The following is a 22,534-nucleotide window of genomic DNA, read 5'->3' on the forward strand; positions in this document are numbered from 1 at the left end:
GGAGGCAGAGTTTTGGGGAGATGTACTCCTTTTCACATTTGGGTTTGGCTCTAAAAAACTTTGAAAAATTGTTAGCAGACACCTGTAGCTGTTCAGGGATCAAATCAAATTATTTTCATTACTGTTCAAGTTGTCTGTGAGTAATAGAGAGGCAAAGTCCTAATGGGACCTTATTTCGGAAAAAATACGAACTGTATAGTCAAAGGCGAGAGACCAATATTTTTTTGTTCCCGTTTGAATTGCGCCATGAATCACACATATGATGTTTGTCATTTTAATACATAATTTTGCAAGTGAAGAAAGTCGCAGTTTGTTGTAAAACTGTCGAAGTATAAGACTGTGAAAATACGTAATTAGAAAGACGACACATCCAAAAGTTGGTCTATCGCTGAAGCTGTGATTATTGTGTATTTCCTACTGGGATGTACTCAAACCAGCAATGGGTCTGATCGTTTGTTCTCTTCCCCGGCTGATAAAAAGACCAGGAGTCGCTGGATAAAACACATCAGGTAAGATAACGTGTCATTTGTGCGTGGAACATAGCTAAGTTAGCAAGCTAGCTAGCTAGTGTGGGTGACGTATATTGTGCGAGACGAGAGATGTAGTTCACTGAGTCGTTTCACACAAAACTAAATGATACTACGACAAACTGAGACGTTCTTGACTTGCACATGTTTATGTTTTAAATCAACAAACATCACATGTGTGATTCATGGCGCCATTCAAACGGGATCAAAAAATATTTATCTCTCGCCGTTGACTACCGTTCATATTTTTTACGAAACAAGGTCCCATGGTGGTCCACCGGAAGAACCGGAACCAAACTTCGCCTCTCTATTGAAGGTTATTTGGTGTCGATACAAAAGTGTCCCAACTGACCCCGCTCTCCCCTATTATTGAATCATTATTATTACTGATCAATTAAGGCTTAATTTTAATGTTTTATCTAGTTGAGGTGGGGCTAATTTAACATACATTATATACTATTTTGGTAGATTAACAATGCATTGTATTTTATAAGCTGATTATATATTTTTAAAAAGAAAATAACCTTCCAAGGTTCTTGATTTAGGAGTAGTCTATTTTAATAAATATAACTTAACGATTTAGGCTAACCAAGTCCATGGACATCCAGGACAATTCAAACAAATTATTTTTTAAATGAATGAAATTGTAGTGCAGACTTGTAGAGAGTAAATATATCATGGACTGCTGCTGCTCTGATTCCTCCCTCCCTTGTGCACTCCTTCCTTCACCTCCTCCCACAAATGTCTCTGGGCCTCCTGCTCCCCACGCCCTGTGGGCAGTGGACAGAGATCACATAAATAGGCCCACAGTCAGCTGTGGAAGTGGACCGAGGTGCATCCAGACCAGAGACGCAACACACAACTGTGCTTGCAGCCAGGCACCATGACCTCATTGACGTGTGGACTGCTCCTCTGCTCCATCGGCATCCTGCTGGCACCGGGCACTCTGGGAACTTTCCCACAGTTTGGGGCACGCAACCGGAAGATCCACTCAATTAGTCCTTTTATCCCACGGGTGTCCTCGCAAGTGCCTCCATCATCCAGGGTCCATCAGAGCTCCGAAGAGATCAGATCTATCGAGCAAACCTCTGACGAAGTACCGAGGAGTGCTGAAAGTTTCCAGGAGGTCCAGCTGGCTGCTCACACTGTCCGGAGCCTCCAGCAGCAGCAGCAGCTGCAGCAGGGCGCACGACCTGGTGCCAACACCAACACCTACCTGGAGCAGGAGAGACGCACCGCTGACAATGGAGGTAAGTTGGTAGCCTACTGTAGATATTATTACGTGTCCTATATGTTCCTTGTCAGTATCCATCCACCTGCTGAGCATGCCTGCACTGCAGTAACCCTCTCATTCATTCGTCTTACATGCGTTTGTCAGGGTTTGGACACATTTGTTTTCGAATTAGGCGCAAAACTTTTAAATAAATGTGACTACACCTGTAATTAGAACTATAATAGTAATAATAATAATTATTATGCATATTTAAATGAATTATATTATAGAGTAATTTATAATACCAGGGAGTTGTGTAACCTGTGGTTTATGTCCAGGTCTATATGTATTACCAGGGCCGGCTCTAGCTTTTTTGGTGCCAGACATCACAATGGTTTTAAGACAAAATGTATTATTTTTATTTTCATAAATAACTGTATTTATTATAATATAGATAAACAATTGGTCCCTGAAATTGTTGCTTCGAAAGTGTTTAGTTAGTTTTCCTCTACGATATACACTTTTGTTAACAAATAAGTGCAGCAGGGCAGATGAAAAAGTAAGAGAAAGAGAGTTATAGGGGTCAAAAGTGTATTTCTTTCTTTCTTTCTTTCTTTATTTGTTCATTTTTACCTCAATACAGATAATGAGGAAGGGCGCCCACCGGCATTTCAAAAAAAAAAATATATATATATATTATTTTTCTTTTAAGGGGCGACCAGCGCCCCCCAAAAGGTGGCGCCCTAGGCGACCGCCTATATGGCCTATGCCTTAAGCCGGCCCTGTGTATCACCAATACATTCCAGTCAAGCATAAGCTGCGATCTCTGAAAAACCCAGAGGGTTGTTTAACAACACCTGCTATTCCAATTTGCAATTTAAAAAAAGTTATTTAGTTATAAAAATGTACAAACAATCAGTCATAACATTTCAATTATAACAAAAAGAGAAAAAAAGCTAAATCTGAAGTGATATAAATAATTATATGATGATAATAATAATTATAAGAATAAGAATAAGAATAAGAATAGAAAAAATAAGAATAGTTTTTGTGACAGACTTCAGACAAACATCTGAGTAAATTCTAGCTACTGACATTTTGCATCTGCATTTCTCATTTGTTACAAATTTAAGGGACTCAAAATAGCATTCAATTTCAATTAAAAACAACAAATTTAGCTTTATGAATATGACATTTCCCTGATAAGATACAAAAGTTAACAATAGTACATAAGCTATTATCATCACATCCAAAATAAGTGATCATATCTTACTTTAAATAACAATTGCATGTGTTGTTTGGCACAATATATAATTCTCAAAGTTGGGCAACCATAAAACAGATGAATTATACTGTCTTGTTCATTCTTGCATAAAGTACACTTGTTATCAATATCTGAAATAAATTGCAAATTCCTATGTCATTGTCCTTTTTGTAACACACAAGATAAACATTATAAAATATTCAGTAATTAACATCAATATACACCAATATAAGTGAAAACAAAATGTTAAATTTGATTCATGTTGTACAAATTGAGCAAGGAGACATGTCATTTCCAGCTACCATTTTTATTTTGATTAAGAAAAAGAAGCGCAAAATCGACTAGTTTTCCATGCAGCTGTTTAGAGTGAGGCTTCTGGAAGGAAATACCTTCAGAACAGCAGTAACAGTTTCAGACAGTCAGATGTGTGGTTCTGTAATGTTAATACATGAGTGACTCAAACTGGGCTAAGTCAGACCTTGTTGTTCTCCACATGTACCAAATGTACAGCCCCAAAAGTCTATAGCCCATACTATTTTCCCTTCTGTGATATTCACATTGAAAAACTGTGATTAAGCCAATAATCATTATGCATGTCCATCATGTTGATTGAGTTAAACCAAAGTAACTACTACTCTAATGCTTTCCCCTCTGCCCCCACCTCCCTCCCTTTGCAAAGCTGATGGCACTAATTCTGGGTTTCATCGCTATCAGTCCTCCCATCGCCAGCCGCCAAAGAAAAGCCGTCCGCTCTCACAGCTGCAACACAAAGCTGCACCAGTTACATCCCGGCAGCCTGCATCCATCAGAGCTGACGCAGGTACTTAAAGGGGAACGCCACCTAAATTAAGAATTCCAATATGTTATTTCCACGGCCGAGGAAAGTTCAATAAATAATAGTTAACATGAGCTGCTCTCTCTCAAAGCCAGAAACCAGAGAAGTAAGTCTTAAACTTGTGATGTCATTGGGTATAAAGTCTGGAGCTGCTCCATAGACGATGAATAGGAGACTGATATATTAACCCTAGTGTACAGTACATGTGTGCAGGGATGTGTAGGAGTGCATGCCAGATATTTCCATTCTCACAATTTGTGAGAGTTATAGTAATGTGTCTTCAATCTGAATAAAATACACTTTTAATCCGATTAAAACTTCCTTTTTCCTTTTTTTTTTTTACAGCAAGGTCTAACTGCAGAAATCGTCCTATAGACCTGGTCTTCATCATAGACAGCTCCCGCAGCGTGCGCCCTGCTGAGTTTGAAAAGGCCAAGGAGTTCCTGCAAGATATGGTGGACAGCTTGGAGGTCGGCTCGGACGCCACGCGGGTCGGCCTCGTCAATTATGCCAGCACGGTGCAGATTGAGTTCCTACTGAAGACGTATTTCACCAAGTCTGCCCTGAAGCAGGCACTGGCCCGTGTTGAGCCCCTGGCCTCAGGCACCATGACAGGCATGGCCATCAAAATCGCCATGGAGAAAGCTTTCACCGCGGAGGCAGGAGCCCGAGCTAGCTCCGGCACCATTGTCAAAGTAGCCATCATAGTGACGGACGGGAGGCCCCAGGACAAGGTAGAGGACGTATCAGCCGCAGCTCGGGCATCTGGGATCGAGATCTACGCAGTGGGAGTAGACAGGGCTGATATGATGTCCCTCCGCCTCATGGCGAGCCAACCACATGATGACCATGTCTTCTATGTGGAGACCTATGGTGTCATTGAGAAGCTCACTTCCAAATTTAGGGAAACCTTGTGTGGTAAGGATGTCGATAATGGGAATGAGGATATTCCATTAGATGGCGAAATTGATGATTATGGACTAGGCCTAGCTAGCAGAAAAGACGAGAAAGGAATAAATAATGAAAATGACGATAAAGGTATGTCATATCTGTCCTTTAAATTTCAACCTGTGATCATATGGGCAGCACCATAGAGGGAATCTCCATTCTAAAGTCACTGGTCCTCTTCTTTAGTCGTAAGAACAAGGGCAAGGTAAGCAGTGATTTACCGCCGCTTGTTGTGTTTGGATTTTCCCACAAAAAGGTGTTCACTAACTGTTGCAAATGGTGATAATAAGTGTCGTTAATACAGTAAAAAAAAAACACGTCCAGTAAGTCAAGTACTGTACTAACCGACCTAAAGAAGAAGACAAACCTCCGATCACCGGTTGACCTGCCAATTCAGAGCAAATTCTACAACCGTGAACCCTTTAGAATGGCTGAAACCTGATACGATGCTGCCTGTACTTTTCACATGGAGCGCGCTGCTTTTTGCACTTTGCGCTGCATCTTGTGCCTTAATGCCGTGTGCCCTGCTCAGCTACCCGACGGCGTGCTAAGCTGCCCAGCTCCACAATACGGGCTTTTGCAATCTGTGACAGAACATTAACGGCCACTCATCCTGCACGGCATAAACTAAATTAGCTTTGCTAAATTTGATTTAAATGTATTTGAGCTGAAACTCAGATTTTAAGAAATTATTACTAAGATTATATTAACATTATGTTATTTTAAAATATGCAAATTAAAATAAAAAAGACAATAAACCAGTTTAAAGGAATAATTTGACATTTTTGGGAAATGCACTTTCTTGTAGAGATGAGAAGATTGATACCACTGTCATATTTAAGTTAAGTTATTTAATTTGTTATTTGTTATTTAATAAGAGTGTTGCCTTTAGTAGATTTTGTGTTTGCATGGAATATCCTGTTGGAAGATTAAGATTGTTCAGGTGCTCTCTTCCTTCCTTCACAAATAACAGGATTTTATAACCGCAAGAGGAATTTACTATAACAACACTATAGTTGAAGCACAGAGATCAAGCAAGCTAACCTGCATGTGGCTATGTAGAGTTAATAGTACAATTACTTACACCTTACTAACAGAAATATAACTCAGATATAACAATGATTGATTTCACTAGGCCTAAGCCAATCAGACATTGGAGTGTTTCTTTTCAGGTTCGGATGCATGTGCTCAGGGACACAATTGCCAGCACGTTTGTGTCAACAATGACTACTCATACGACTGCAAGTGTCGCGGCGGCTTCGTCTTGAACCCGGACAAGAAAACGTGCTCACGTAAGAATCTTTATCTTGTCTTTATGTTTTTGTCCAATGTCCCAGTGTCACAAAATGTCATTGTGTTTTTCCGTGATTCGCTATATGAAAATGACTGCTGACAAAGGTTTAACATGGCTAAGATGTTATATTTTCATTGAATCTTGCTTAAATATTGATTTGGGATTGTATGGGGAAAACCACATCATAAGTATACCTAGTAATTTCTTACTTTTAAGATATTTAATGTAAGATTTCTGACAGAAGCTTGGAGTTCATATGCTTTGAAGCTCCCTTTGGACATCAGTTATGCTGCATTGTTACTGCATGGTACTGTACGGCTCTTTTCCATTAGCAAAAGTTGTGGATAGTACCTGGTACTTGGTACCTGGCACCTGGTACCTGGTACCTGGAACTTCTTTTTGCACCAGCTTGGTCGAGGTTTCAAGTGAGCTGAGCTGATACTAGAAGGTGGGGTTAAAACATTGCAGATCACTGATTGGTCAGAGAGAATCGTTACTAGTGCAACACGGGACATCCTGCACAAACCCCTTCATTTTTAATTAGCCAGAATACTGTCAACAGCGACCTCATTATTTTAATCACTCGACCAAGATTTTAAAAAATGGCAGCCCGCAAAACTCCGCCATACACTATGCCGTATAATTGAGGAAGTGCAGACGTTCCTCTGGTTGTTTGTCGATGAAAGGATTCAGCGATTGTCGCATTGAAGATGATGTCATGGCAGTTGCACGCGGTGCCGCTGTGGGGATCAGCTGAGAATTCTCAGAGCTCCTTAAAAAGTTCTCAAGATACTCCGCCCATCCGCATCTGCATAGCTAGAAAAATTGGGATGTGCACTGACAGGCGAAAACCTGCAGCACTGAATCCCTGCGAAGCGCTGTATCTGATGATGTGACGTTACTTTGGTCGAGAGGATGCTTGCAACCCTCGCGGATGCGGCAAGCATAAATCACGCTTCAGGGGGTACTATCCGCAATGGAAAACAAAGTAGAGAACAAAACCCGGTTCCAAAAGAGAGTTGAGTTGAGTCGAGCCAAACCATGCAGTGGAAATGAGGCACTTTGTGCTGTGAGCACACTGCATACCATCTCTTGTTACTAATGTTTTGGGTTGCCCTAAATAGATTAGGGCAGACACTATTCAGCACAAATTAAGTGAGCAGGACAATTATGAAGGCCTGGACTGATGAGAGGGACAAATTCTACAAGTAAATAACGACCACTTAGAAGAGGACAAGTAGATACTCTCTTCAAGTCAAAGGCTTCACTGAATATCATAATATCTGTTCAGGAGGTCAACTACCCCTAATGTCCCGGGGTGTTTTAAACCTGGAACTAGGTTTGCTGCCAACTTTCAATTTTGTACTTTAGAGTCTAGATGCAATATTGTCTGAAGCTCATGGCTGGAAAGTCAACAGCTAAACTTCCATTCCACAGCCACCTGTTTGACATATAGAGTGGACAGTTAAGACTTAGGGATAGCCCCCATAAGCTCATCACAGATCTGCAAAAATTAGTAGTTAAAGCCAATTTAAAGGGTGGTGTGCACATGAATGAAATGGAACTGACTCAAGGTCTTCTTGCTGTATGTAGTTGAACTTAGTTGGTTAGATGTGGAAGTGTCTCTTTTCAGGTTCAGATACATGTGCCCATGGACATGACTGCCAACATATCTGTGTCAGCAATGATGATTCATATCTTTGCAAGTGTCGTGAGGGATATGCGTTGAATGCAGACCAGAAAACATGCTCACGTAAGAACCAGAATATTTTTCATAGATTTGTTGCCTGTTTCTTGGCAGTTCCTATGTTTTGCATGACTGAAAGTTTCTATGTATCCTTCATATACTGTACATAGCAAGAGCTGGTGAGGCACTTTGTACGGTGGGCACCACTTAGCTTGACTGAACAGGAGATGCTTTAGCTTATATGAACTGTAATTGCACAATAATGGCTTCATGTCAGATGTGGGAGTTTTTTTCTTTTCAGGTTTGGATTCATGTTCCCAGGGACATGATTGCCAGCATGTTTGTGTCAGCACTAATGATTCGTACATCTGCAAATGTCAAATGGGATTTGTGTTGAATGCAGACCAGAAAACATGCTCACATGAGAATCCGGACTTTTCAGGTAGATGTTATCTTTGTTTCTTGGCACAGTTTTCCCTAAAATCTAGTTATGTTTTAAACAAAGGCTGTAGAAATATATTGACTTGTGAGTTGGTCAGATTATTTTGTGTCACAACAGGAAAATTGGGATTTTCCCAGTCGGCAAACTTTGGTGCTGAAAAGTGAAGCCAATGCAGAAGTGCCTTAAACTTACATTATTTCAACTGGTCAGCAAACAAGAAGTCTGATTGTAAAGAAATCTATAAGAAAGTGACTCCACTTAGAGTAAAATAAACGATTAAGCAGGGTATGTCCACTTCTTATGCAGTCTATGGGTTTTTCCAGTCTTTGGTGTTGTTGAAGTATTCTTGGAGCCTCCATAGCAGCCATTAAACTGCACTTTAAGGCACTTACACACTGGCTTCTACTTCAATTTAAGTGGTTGCCACTTGGATTTGGGTTATTCTTAAAAGTGGATAGTGAGTGCTCAGTTCAGCTTGAATTTGTACAGGGTCAGGAACAGATCAGCTCTTGTGATTATTGTTAGCAGAGTTGCCCTGAGTGGTGCACCACAAATGGTTGTTGTGCTCAGCTACTGTCAGTTACATGTAGAAATGTTTCTTTTCAGATTTGGATACATGTGTCCAGGGACATGACTGCCAGCATATTTGTGTCAAAAATGGTGATTCATACCTTTGCAAGTGTCGTGAGGGATATGTGTTGAATGCAGACAGGAAAACATGCTCACGTAAGAACCCTTACCAATCAATTTCATGTCCATCTCTTGGTGCAGTTCTTCAGGTTTCCCAAAAGTTCATTATTGTTGGTACTTGAGTAAATGTAGAACTAATTCTTTGGAGCGCTGAAGAATTCCTACAGCTTTGTTAGACACGCTTTAAAACTTTATCTTGACAGCAAGAGCTGCTAAGGCACTTTTTTGAGTGTTCTGAGTGTGTAGCAGTATACAGTATATTGAATTGATTTGAAAACGCATAGAATTAGGAAACTGGGATTGATGCACAGAGTTCGAGCAAATTAACATGATTTATACATTTAAAAAGAAGTGACGGCCCATTAAGCTCTCTGTTGGGATGTGCTTGCCGTGTGTAGTTAGACTGAGTTGGTTAGATGTGGAAGTGTCTCTTTTCAGGTTCAGATACTTGTGCCCAGGGACATGACTGCCAACATATCTGTGTCAGCAATGATGACTCGTACATCTGCAAGTGTCGTGAGGGATATGTGTTGAATGCAGACCAGAAAACATGCTCACGTAAGAACTTGGACTTTTTAGGTAGACTTTATGTTTGTTTCTTGGCAGTTCCTGTGTTTTGCAAGACTAGAACTTTATATGTATCCTCCATATACCGTACATAGCAAGAGCTGGTGAGGCACTTTGTATGGTGGGCTCCACTTAGCTTGACTAAACAGGAGCTGCTTTAGCTTATATGAACTGTAATTGCACAATTATGGCTTCATGTTAGATGTGGGAGTTTTTTTTCTTTTCAGGTTTGGATTCATGTTCCCAGGGACATGACTGCCAGCATATTTGTGTCAGCACTGATGATTTGCACATCTGCAAATGTCGAATGGGATATGTGTTGAATGCAGACCAGAAAACATGCTCACATGAGAACCTGGACTTTTCAGGTAGACTTTATATTTCTTTCTTGGCACAGATTTCCCACAAATTGTTTCTGACTGAGTATGCAGCAGTATATATTGAATTGATTTGGAAAAGCATAGAATTAGGAAATACACAGAGTTTGAGCAAATGGCCCGGACATGACTTAAACATTTTAAAAGAAGTGACGGCCCATTACGCTCCCTGCTGAGATGTGCTTGCCGTATGTGGTTAGACTTAGTTGGTTAGATGTGGAAGTGTCTCATTTCAGGTTCAGATACATGTGACCAGGAACATGACTGCCAACATATCTGTGTCAGCAATGATGATTCATACCTTTGCAAGTGTCGTGAGGGATATGCGTTGAATGCAGACCAGAAAACATGCTCACGTAAGAACCTGAATATTTTTCAAAGATTTGTTACCTGTTTCTTGGCAGTTCCTGTGTTTTGCATGGCTGAAAGTTTCTATGTATCCTCCATATACTGTACATGGCAAGAGCTGGTGAGGCACTTTGTACGATGGGCACCACTTAGCTTGACTGAACAGGAGATGCTTTAGCTTATATGAACTGTAATTGCACAATAATGGCTTTATGTCAGATGTGGGAGTTTCTTTTCTTTTCAGGTTTGGATTCATGTTCCCAGGGACATGATTGCCAGCATATTTGTGTCAGCACTGATGATTTGTACATCTGCAAATGTCGAATGGGATATGTGTTGAATGCAGACCAGAAAACATGCTCACATGAGAACTTGGACTTTTCAGTTAGATGTTATCTTTGTTTCTTGGCACAGAATTCCCACAAATCTAGTTATGTTTCTTAATGAACTGCTACTGCTAAGGCACTTTTTGGGGGGAACTGTTCAGAGTGTGTGGCAGTATATATTGAATTGATTTGAAAAAGCATACAACAGTCCAGGCTCTCTCCCTGACTGATGTAATGATATGTCAGTTACCTAATTTATGTGGAAATGCCTCTTTTCAGGCTTTTCAGGCTCTGATCCATGTGCCCATGGACATGATTGCCAGCACATTTGTATAAACAGTGATGACTCGTACATCTGCAAGTGCCAAGTGGGATATAAGTTAAATACAGACCAAAAAACGTGCTCACGTAAGACCTTGGACCTTATGATATGTATGTTTTAGGGTGCCATGCCATTGTTCTGACGGCCCGTTGTTCCGAAACCCCAATAGTTCGATAAATGTCCCATTGGACCAAAAGCCCATTTGTACGACAGCCCACTATCCCGAAAACAATCAACCATCGCTCCGGCCCATTGTTCTTAAAATACAAACTCTCCCTGCAACAAACAGAAGTACATGGCTAATTATTATGTGGAATGATTTCACGGGACCTTCCTGGTCACAAAATCTTTTGCACGTAGACAAATTAGTCTTCAGGGCTTTCTGCCAGAAAGGGTCTATTCTAACCCAAACCATGATAATTTCCTAAACCTAACCAAGTTGTTTTAAACCTAAGGAGATTTCTGGCAGAAATACAATCGGTATGGTATGATGACGTCTTTCTTTATAATAATTAGCCATGTGCTTCTGTTTGTTGGTATTATCAGAGCAATAGGACTTCGGAACAATGGGCATTTGTTTTGGGGATGACGCGCTGTCTGACAAATGGGCCTTCAGCCCAATGGGACATTTTTTGGACTATTGGGGTTTTGGAATAATGGGCCGTCGGAACAATGGGCAGTCCCCTATCTTAGTGCATTTAGACTGCTTAATTACATTTATTTAAATGTACATGCTTGTTTAAAGGCAGAAAATGGCTTAAAGGATTTGGCGAGGCCATCATATTTTTACAATTAATGCTGGTCTATTCTGATGGTCTAAGCGTTAGCTGTGGAAGTGTCTCTTTTTCAGGTTTGGATATATGTGACCAGGGACATGACTGCGAGCATATTTGTGTCACAAATGGTGATTCTTACCTTTGCAAGTGTCGTGAGGGATATGTGTTGAATGCAGACCAGAAAACATGTTCACGTAAGCACCTGCATTTTACCTATATATGTTTATATGCATGCCAGGGTGCAGTGTTTTGTGTCTCCTTCGAAGTCTGTTATTCATTCATTAAAAATGCTTGAAGTATTGGTGTTTGCTGCTCCAAACGTTTAATTTGGACAGCAATAGTTGTTGAAAGTACTGCGCTGTGGATGCGGGTCAGCTCTTGGTTCTAGGTCCAGTTCTTGGTTGTTCTAAATGATTAGGAAGTTAAATTGGAATTTATTTTGAATTTGCAGGAAGTTGGGAGCCTGGGACTGATGCCCCTACAGGTATGGAGCACATGGTCATGACTTAAACTGCAAGTTGATTGGTGCTGCTTTAAAAGCTCCACAATAGGCCAAGTGCTTCTTGATGGCTATAATTCAATTTAGTCAGTTACAAGTGTGAGTGTCTCTTTTCAGGTACAGATAAATGTGCCCAGGGACATGACTGCCAACATATATGCATCAGCAATGATGACTCGTACATCTGCAAATGTCAAGGGGGATATGTGTTGAATGCAGACCAGAAAACATGCTCACGTAAGAACTTTTTGACTTGATATGCATGTCCTAGTCTGTGGTTGACTGCAATCTTTGTTGTTATATACTTGATTAAATGCAGAAACAGGCATAGAGCATTTGTCCAGGGCTTTTTGGACAATCATAAGCTTCACCAAGGAAGTTTGCTGTGGATGTTAGCTGTGGAAGTGTCTCTTTTCAGGTTCTGATGCATGTACCCAGGGACATGACTGCCAACATATTTGTGTGAAAAATGGCGATTCTTACTCTTGCATGTGTCATGAGGGATATGTTTTGAACGCAGACCAGAAAACATGCTCACGTAAGAACCTGAATTTTAATTGTATACTGCCTTTGACGTGCATGTTCTTGTACAAACTGTCCTACTAAATTCCAACATTAGATACTTAATGAAATACTATACTAGTACTTGGTGAAATGCTACAAAAGATAAAAAATATTGACTAAAGTTGCTACAGCAAGAGCTGGAGAGGCACTTTAATATAAATATTATAATATATTATAAGTCAATATACATATATTTCAAATTAGCAGCAAGTTAGGATACTGGGGCTGATGCACATAGATACCTACCACATACTCATCACCAACATAATATAAATGGAATGGTCGAGTGGAATGTGTTGTTGATTGCATACTAGAAAAACAAGCTCATGTAGAAATCTGGACCTTATCATATGTAGCCTATGTCTTCATGCAGTGTGTATGGACTATTAGAAAATGCATAGTGCTTGAATAAATGCAGAATAACCAATAGGGTAAATTCCCATAGAATTACTTTAATTACTGTTGACCCATCTTTAGCTTCACAACAGGCCATAGATTCATTAACTGAATTTTTGCAATTAATGCTGGTCTATCCTGATGGTCTAAGCGTTAGCTGTGGAAGTGTCTCTTTTCAGGTTTGGATACATGTGCCCAGGGACATGACTGCCAGCATATTTGTGTCAAAGATGGTGATTCTTACCTTTGCACATGTCATGATGGATATGTGTTGAATGCAGACCAGAAAACATGCTCACGTAAGAACCTGAATTTTACCTATAGGTTTGATGTGCATGAGAGTTTCAAGTGAATGCCCTAGTACAATGTGTCAGGTCCCCTCCAAATTGAGGTCTTCTGAGTACTTGACTACATTTTTATAAAGGCCTTTCCGTGGTATGGGTGTTTGCCACTAGCCCCAAAGTGTCAACTGGACAGCAAGAGCTGATGAAGCAAAGATTCAGCTCTTGTAGGTTGATTGTAATAGTTTAGGATGGTTAATAGACTTTAAACAGGCAGAAAATTAGGACATTGGGCTGAAGTGTTAAGTGTGAAGTGTAATTTCACATATTTCTGTGAGATCACATTGGGTATGGTTTACATAGCCATGATTTAAATAAATTGCAAAGGGATTGGTGGCCCATTAAAAGCTCCACAAGTGCTCCTTGACAGATGTAATTAGACGTCAGTTACCTGTGGAGTGTCTCTTTTCAAAATTGGATACCCGTGTCCACATGGCTGCCAGGATATTTGTGTGTAGCCTGAAAAGGTTAGACACTTGGGAGATAGTTCCATCAATTGAAACAATGGTGAGACAGAGGCTCCAACAAGTGATGCCATAAGATGTCATATCAGAATATGTCTCTTTTCAGGGTCTGATCCATGTGCCAATGGACATGATTGCCAGCAAATTTGTATAAACAGTGATGATTCATACATCTGCAAGTGTCGAGAGGGATATACTTTGAATCCAGACAAGAAAACATGCTCACGTAAGAACCTGGACGTTTTTTAGAGTTGAACTAGTGTTACATACTAATGGCTCTTTGATTGATGTAAATTGAACCCATCAGATGTGGAAGTGTTTCTTTTCAGGTTCAGATACATGTGCCCAAGGACATGACTGCCAACATATTTGTGTAAGCAATGATGACTTGTTTGTCTGCAAGTGTCGAACGGGATATGTGTTGAATGCAGACCAGAAAACATGCTCACGTAAGACCCTGGACCTTTCTAAAAGATATGATGTTGTTTCTTTGGTACAGTCTTTTAGATTTCCCTTGAATCTCACTATGTTATTTTCCACTTTGTACACGGTCAGACAGATTTCATATCACCTCTTGTAAGTTATGGTATTGATAGGGCATTTAGCTCATTGTGAACAAGCTCAGAGGAATAGAGTACATGACGATAGATTTCATGAACTGTTAAAAAGGAAATTCGTCCAATCGGGGGATTCTCAAGTCAATAGTCAGATGTGGAAGTGTTTCTTTTCAGGATCGGATGCATGTGCCCAGGGACATGATTGCCAGCAGATTTGTGTCAAAAGTGATGACTCGTATATCTGCAAGTGTCACGTGGGATATGTAATGAATGCAGATCGGAAAACATGCTCACATAAGCACCTGATTTGTCTCAATATGCATATTTGTCTGTGGCGTGATCCAGCATCTCAGATATTCCACATTTGGAGCTTCAAAGAACTTTTCATCAGAGCACCAAAAGCCCCAACTGGAGAGTAGGAGCTGGTGAGGTAGTTTGTCAGGCGGACAAACCACATATAAATTCTTGCAAATAGTGTTTTCCATTTTGGGGGTCAGCGTGAATAAGCAGGAGATATAGAGATTGGGAATGTTGAAATGTATTGGTCACATAGCTGAGGCACCCGCATCTTTTAAAGATGAACTGTGACCAAAGGCTCCGCAAAAAGCTAAGTTGTTGTTTTTGATGTCATGAGACAAAGTCGCTGAGGTGTGAGCTTTTCTTTCAGGTTCGGATGCATGTGCCCAGGGACATGACTGCCAGCACATTTGCGTCAACAATGGGAACTCTTACGTCTGCAAGTGTCGAGTGGGATACGTGCTGAACATGGATCAGAAAACATGCTCACGTAAGAAACTTCTTCCTTTCAACGAGACATTGGTGCAGTACCTCAAGATGGTTTGTGTTATTCAGTAGTAGGTCCAAAGACTTCTGCAACAAGAGCTGTGGACGTGTCTCTTTCCAGGTGCAAATGCATGTGGTCAGGGACATGACTGCCAGCAGCTTTGTATCAACAACGGGGACTCATACAACTGCAAGTGTCGAGTGGGATATGTGTTGAATGCAGACCAGAAAACATGCTCACGTAAGGACCTACTTTTTCTTTTTTAACATACATAATGGTGTCTGAGTATTGAAACCTTTCAAGAGATTTCCCATGTTTTGGATCGCTGTCTTGAGTTCTAGCCTCAGGAATTTGTCACCCACACCTCATATATTATTGCCTTGTGAGCTGTTTTGTACAACTAGTGTTGAGTTCAGCCACACTGAGAAAATGTGCCAGACTGGCACTAACTTACCGAAAAGTGCGGCATACGGTTTGGATTCCTCAAAGGAATTTTGAGCAACCGAGTTTCAACAGCTGACCAGGAGCTCCTTGGATTCTCTTTCCCTATAAAACTTGAAGAGGCTTTATCAAAGACGGGTTGGACCTTACTTGACAAGAGCCATTCTCAAACCATCCTATATGATAGAAGACGATTTAAGGTGAGAGGGTAAGGTGTTTTCCAAATGCTATCTGTTTCAGGCTTACTAATAATCCACCATCCAATATCGATTTCCTCCATATCATGTCACATTTCACCATGCAGGCTTTGCCCTCTTAAAGGCTTATAGGCTTGACTAATTTCCCATGCAGAGTAGCACTGGAATTTCAAAAGTCTGCTTTGGCATTCACCTTGCTATTACTGGCCACATGGACAGTCCAGACAGCCTAGAGTGCAGGATGTTATAGCAATGGTGTTACTTCTTCCATGCATGAAGGGATCAATCTGGACAATGGATTATCCTCTGTTGACATTCTGGCTCAAAAGGCCAAAAGGCAATACCAGGCACAGTGAATGTAGCTTGTATCTTAGCAGGTCAGCCATAGGTATTGGCATGGCTTCACCACTGGCTGTACCAGGCTTGGTATAACATGACAACCCACAAATAGAGAAACTGCAAAGTCCTCCTTCCTTTGAAGGCTGCCAATATTGTGGCAGCAAAGAAAGGCCACCTTTTTCTATGTAGACAACCCTATATTACAGCTAGATCCCTAAAGTGTGCCACGATTTACACAGTTCAGTTGACTCAATCCATAACCAGATAAGGGTTTGCCATTATCTAGAAGAAGAGGCCCAGTTGTCCCAAATTCTGCACATGTTGGGCTGAGCTCCCTAAAGGGGGATCAATTGTATGTTTCTTTGCAATGGTCAGTTAAGTGTCCTTTCAATGACACCTTCAGGTTTATAGTTGTGTCTACATTAAACCCTTGATTGCCACAGCACTGCTTCAATACTTTGTGATTTGAGATTCGAAAAAGAAATTGTTTAGAGTTACGGAAAAAGGTGAAGATAGTCGATTTTCAACTTATTCCATGTGGTCTACACTATCAGAAAAATTCTACCAGAACTGGAAATGTAGGCAAAATTAGTGGGAAGAAACACAAAGCAGCTCAAATAGACCATTTCTCGTGGTTGTGAAGCCCACACAGCCCGGACTTTACGTTTCACATTTTGAGGGGGTGCACAATGGCTACAGCCAGACCCTCTATGTAGCAATTATGCATCCATGTTAAAGGTTGTCTATACGATAACCAGATCATTGATATAGCGTCAAATAATTATTTGTTATGTAAAGATAGGAGGAGTATGTCTACCTGAAGTCGCTCTCCCTGTTGTGTTGTAATTCGAATTTGTTGACATAGTTGGGCCTTTTTTGGGCATGCCTTTTAGTGCATGTTTGTGCATGTGAGTGTGCCCCACTGGCTAGCTCACAGCCACCGCTCTACACTGCGCTCATACAGTGGTTACAGCTGATAACACCATCCTGATCGACCGACAGCGCTGTAGTGGAAGCGTAGCACCCACCCTTTGGTTCCCCCTCAGGTAGACACTGTTAACTCTGTCAGCAGTGTGGCTGTTGTTTGCAGTGTTGGCGCTGCTAGTACCATTAGCTATGAGGCACCGGCTCCCAATCTTGCATTCAGCACCTTTAAGGTATCTCAAGATCTCAATGGAAAACCACAAATTCACCTCAAGGATGTAGCTTGTATGAAATAGGTGCCCCAATACTATGACCACAGGTCTGTAACCATGTCAACCAATTTACACAAATCGCTGGAGCTGACAATTTGTGAATGCAGATTGTACTAACAGTACAATAGCTTGTATTGTCTATGCTCACATGTGTAAATTTCAGTGCACTGCTGCAGGTCAGGACTTGGTCAAGCCTTTGGCACTGATAGGGGCCTTTAGATTTAGGGTTACAATGCATTCAACTTTTTTATAGTTATCATAACTTTCATGTCTGTCTTTTTGCATTCTTTAGCTGTGGAGAAGTCTGCAGGTTGACTGCAACCAAAGCCACTGTCCAGCGACGAGCAATACTTCTACTGGTCCAGTCATTAACAGCACAGTTTATAGGACATACAAGTGTGCTGTGCTGCTGGTTTAAGGAATAAGAGACTGCCATGGAAGTTGTGGTGGGAGCCCACTGAGAACTTTGGTCCAAGTAAAGGACCAAAGAAAAAATGGTTGTAACTGATTTGCCTGTTGTGATTGTATCTTTTTCAGTGAATTGGTCTTGTATGTATATGTATTGGTCAAATGATTATTAACATGTGTCCTCTTTAACGCTATCCACGCCTGACCTCAGTAACTGAGCACTCCCAGGTTGTGATTAACTAGTTGAAGTGATTGAATATTTCCTAATCTCACTCACAAAAGAAAAATCATAATTGTACCTGATCTCTGCTATAGGCCAATTGTTCAAACAAAATCCATTGTACATAAGACAACACCTAACTTTTATCTGATTTCGTCAGCTCCAAAATGTTCTCATATTGAACATTGACTCTTTGGGGGAGGAACATAAGATTGGCTGCGTGGCTTTTTGGAGTATTACAAAGAGGCTACACAAAGAAGGTTAAAACCTCACCTGTATTGACCTTCTCCATATTTTCTCTCATTCTTTCAGAGGAAATGAGGAGTGAAATCACTCAAGATGCCTGCATGTGTGAAGCTCAGATTCTGTTCCAGAAAAAAGTACAGTCAACCATTCAGGAGCTGAGCAGAAAACATATCCTTTTGTTGAATTTGATTATAAAATTGAGATTATTATGTGAGAGAAATATCTACTTTGTGCCTCTAAAAATGTAAGACGTGCACTATTGGGCTGCTGCTACAATCACTTTGTCTTATTAGTACTTTTAATGGGAGTACATTTAAACTGAAAAGTTTGAATCTGTCGATTTGTAACAACACAACATCACGGCAGTTGATGAAATACTCACGAAATTTAATCTATTTGATTCTACATAGACACAAATTTCCCTTTTTTGTGATGCTCAGCACGACTTTCACTTTCGTGCATTTTCCTACGAATGTCCAGCAACACGTGATGCACATGTTCATTTCCTTTCCAGTATTTTCAAAATAAAACAACTTAGTTAGGTTTAGGAAAATATTGACTTGGTTAGGCTTAGGCAACAAACTACTTACTTAGGTTTAGGAAAAGATCAACTTGGTTAGGCTTAGGCAACAAACTACTTAGTTAGGTTTAGGAAAAGAGCAACTTGGTTAGGCTTAGGCAACAAACTACTTAGTGGGTTTTTTGGAAAAGAGCAACTTGGTTAGGCTTAGGCAACAAACTACTTAGTTAGGTTTAGGAAAAGAGCAACTTGGTTAGGCTTAGGCAACAAACTACTTAGTGGGGTTTTTGGAAAAGAGCAACTTGGTTAGGCTTAGGCAACAAACTACTTAGTGGGGTTTAGGAAAAGAGCAACTTGGTTAGGCTTAGGCAACAAAACTACTTAGTTAGGTTTAGGAAAATGTCGACTTGGTTAGGCTTAGGCAACAAACTACTTAGTTAGGTTTAGGAAAAGATCAACTTGGTTAGGCTTAAGCAACAAACTACTTAGTTAGGCTTAGGAAAAGATCGACTTAGTTAGGCTTAGGCAGCAACGTACTTAGTTAGGTACAGGAAAAGGTCGACTTGGTTAGGCTTAGGCAACAAACTACGTAGTTAGGTTTAGGAATAGATCGACTTGGTTAGGCTTTGGCAACAAACTACTTAATTAGGTTTAGGAATAGATCAACTTTGTTAGGCTTTGGCAACAAACTAATTAGTTAGGCTTAGGAAAAGATCGACTTGGTTAGGCTTAGGCACCAAAACTACTTAGGTTTAGGAAAAGATTGCGGTTTGGGTTAAAATAACTCCGGAAGTGCTGTAACTTAAGTATGGAAGTTACGTGACAAATAAATCAACTTTGACATCTGGTTTCACAAAGGATGCTAACACCAGTGTCCTGGGTGAAAGTCCTGTATTTTTTGACCCACCCATCGACCCCCACCTCGACCTACTCCCTATAAGGCGTTCGCCGCTCCCTATACCTCCCGATTCACAATTACGTGGATTACATACAAATTGATTTTGTGCTGACCATGAAAAAAAAAGTGTGTAATTTGTGTCTATGTACACAAATCAATACATTGATTTGATGACTATTTCACAAACTGCTGTTCGACTGGCCTGTTTGTTTTGGTGCGTCTTTAGAAATGCTCAGTGTGATGGTGAACTGGTAAACATTACAACTACATGTTTTAAATTTGATTTCCTTGACAGTCTGTTCACTTGATGAACTTTCAGACAAAGTGAACCTGATTGAAGGCCAACAGAAGTATTAAGGACAGCGACGGAGATGACAGAAGACATGTTCACGACTAGCAATGTATCCAATACTTTTGATCAGCGGAAGTCATCTGTAACCCCTCAAAACTCTTAATGTTACAGTAAAATGTCTAAGATTTAGTAGAGGTCTGCATGGTATTGATTTATCGTGCAGTATACTGGTGGCATTACTGTTTTACTGTATATTATAAACCTGCATTTTGCATTCACAACACCGTCTGTTATCATTTCTTACAGTAAAGTCAGATATAACTGGTGTAAATGTTTACATAAACTGTATTTGTATATTTGGAAGCTACATTTCCTCGTAGTGTAAGCCATTGAGTTGAGACTCAAACTATATAAAATAATTAGGGAAGTTAAACAATAGAGAGAAGAGCAAACTTTTAAAAACAAAAAATGATAAACATGTTAAAACTTTACTTTTGTAATGAATGTTTTTGTACCACGTCATTGTTGTGTATCCACTGCTCCGAGAGCATTTCTTGGTAGAACACAAAGCCTCCATCCATAAGCTAATCTCTTATACAACAGGATTATTGTTGTTACCCCTCTGATTGCAGCATTATTATGCAGAGTAAAAGACCACAATAAAGCCTGATCTAATTGGCATTGTTACATCACAGTGATTATAGTAATTCACTGTGATGTAACTTTTTTTTCTTGACCTTTTCTTTGAAACCTGAAATATTACAACAACTATATTGTAGAAAAGTAATTGCTATTACTGTTTTGTTTGTAACAGATAGGTACAATTATTTTAGGGGGAGAAGGAAAACAGTTTAGGGATTTCAAGGGTTACTGGACGGCTTCAATATTTTGCACATTTGACAAGTCTTGGACCAACCTCTGGCAGCAGTCCTTGCAATTAAATACTATTTTCAATGTACTAAGTTTTGAAATTGTGAGAGTTTAAGTCAAGACCAACTCAGTTTTTCCATCCACTTAAAACAGTAGTTCACTGCACAGTATTTTCTTCATACAATGCACACATGTACTATATTTTCTACTTTGTCATGTCCATGGAACACACATTGAAAAGAGTGTTTATGGTGGGACAGACTTTGTTTAAACTGACATTTATGTGCATACATATAATGGTGCTTTTGTGACAGAAAACAACGTGTCTGTATATTTTCTACTGGGTGTATAGTTGTACATGGAAAATAAATATTCTGAAAGAATGGATCCATCTCTTGTATGGTGTGTTTTTTACGCTTAGTTATCAAGGCACTTTTAAAATCAATAAAGTCACGATATGGACTTTTTGCACTTCCAGCCCTCTTGAGAGTGACCAAACCGTCTATGAGAGTTACTATGATACCTTCATTAAACTTTTTTTTAAATATTGTTTTGCATTGATCACATAATTAAATACAAAATTGTAAGCTATTTAAAAACTTGTTGTACACTGAATTGCTGGTTTGTTAGGCCTAAGCCAGGGATAAGCAACCTTTTACTATCAAAAGAGCCATTATAGGCAAAAAAATAATTAAAAAAATCTGTCTGGAGCCGCTAAACATTTGAGCATTGTGATGAAGGTAACACAGTATATAGTCTAAGTATATAGTATATAAATCTAATGCAGTGAGGGCCAAAGAGCAAATGTACTACGGAGTATTAGGGCCACATTGAGGGAAAAAACATCTGAGATTTCCAGAATAAACTCATAATATTACGAGAAAAAAAGTCGGAGTATTACGAGAAAAAAGTCATAACTTTATGAGAACAAAAGTCGTAATATTACAATAATAAAGTCATAACTTCAATAGAAAAAAAGTCGGAATATTACGAGAATAAAGTCATCACTTTACTAGAAAAAAAGTCATAATACTACAATAATAAAGTCATAACTTTACGAGAAAAAAAGTCAGAATATTACGAGAATTAAGTCATACCTTAACGAGGATAAAGTCAGAATATTGCGAAAAAAAGTCATAACTTTACGAGAAAAAAAGTCGGAATATTACGAAAAAAACAGTCATAACTTAACCAGAAAAAAAGAAAACAACACGTAAAATTACAACTTTATAATATTATGACTTTATTTTCATAATATTACAACTTTATTCTCGTAAACCTATGACTTTATTCTCGAAATGTCAGATTTATTTTTTTTCCTCAATGTGGCCCTAATACTCCGTCATACCGTGGTACTATAGACCTACAACAATGATAAATAGAAATGAAAATGTAAACAAAAAACATTCATATCCATTTTTAAAAATCTACAGGGGGCCACTGGAGAGGGGTTAAAGAGACGCATGTGGCTCCGGAGCCGCAGGTTGCAGACCCCTGACCTAAGCTTTTCCCATGGTGGCAGATTATTATGTAGTGGGCCTGCAGTTTACACTATGTTAAAATAAGTGCAAGACATCCCTGCAAAGCTAATAAAGTAATGTTAGCTTTTCCTTAAAGGTCCCATATCGTGCTCATTTTCAGGTTCATACTTGTATTTTGTGTTTCTACTAGAACATGTTTACATGC

General features: G+C 39.7%; 2 protein-coding genes across 3 annotated transcripts; both read left to right on the forward strand.

The window, feature by feature from the left end:
* The first annotated feature begins 1,284 nt into the window (after positions 1-1,284).
* Positions 1,285-21,235, forward strand: LOC119504263 (matrilin-3-like). 2 transcript variants are annotated; one of them, XM_037796299.1, is made up of 8 exons: positions 1,285-1,777; positions 3,684-3,824; positions 4,185-4,877; positions 5,960-6,079; positions 15,105-15,224; positions 15,342-15,461; positions 18,335-18,436; positions 19,991-21,235. In XM_037796299.1, exons 1-8 carry the CDS (start codon positions 1,411-1,413, stop codon positions 20,041-20,043), a joined length of 1,716 nt encoding a protein of 571 aa, XP_037652227.1. In that variant the 5' UTR covers positions 1,285-1,410; the 3' UTR covers positions 20,044-21,235. The 2 variants fall into 2 exon arrangements, with proteins under 2 accessions (XP_037652227.1, XP_037652228.1); XM_037796300.1 differs by having other exon boundaries at positions 1,286-1,777; positions 4,185-4,757.
* On the forward strand, positions 10,755-14,958 carry LOC119504264 (matrilin-2-like). The gene is made up of 9 exons (XM_037796301.1): positions 10,755-10,926; positions 11,691-11,810; positions 12,068-12,100; positions 12,233-12,352; positions 12,534-12,653; positions 13,255-13,374; positions 13,987-14,106; positions 14,210-14,329; positions 14,612-14,958. The coding sequence occupies exons 1-9, from the start codon at positions 10,776-10,778 to the stop codon at positions 14,854-14,856; spliced, it is 1,149 nt and encodes a 382-aa protein (XP_037652229.1). The 5' UTR covers positions 10,755-10,775; the 3' UTR covers positions 14,857-14,958.
* Positions 21,236-22,534: the final 1,299 nt, after the last annotated feature.

Source organism: Sebastes umbrosus, chromosome 16, assembly GCF_015220745.1.
Source record: "Sebastes umbrosus isolate fSebUmb1 chromosome 16, fSebUmb1.pri, whole genome shotgun sequence".
Taxonomy (NCBI): domain Eukaryota; kingdom Metazoa; phylum Chordata; class Actinopteri; order Perciformes; family Sebastidae; genus Sebastes; species Sebastes umbrosus.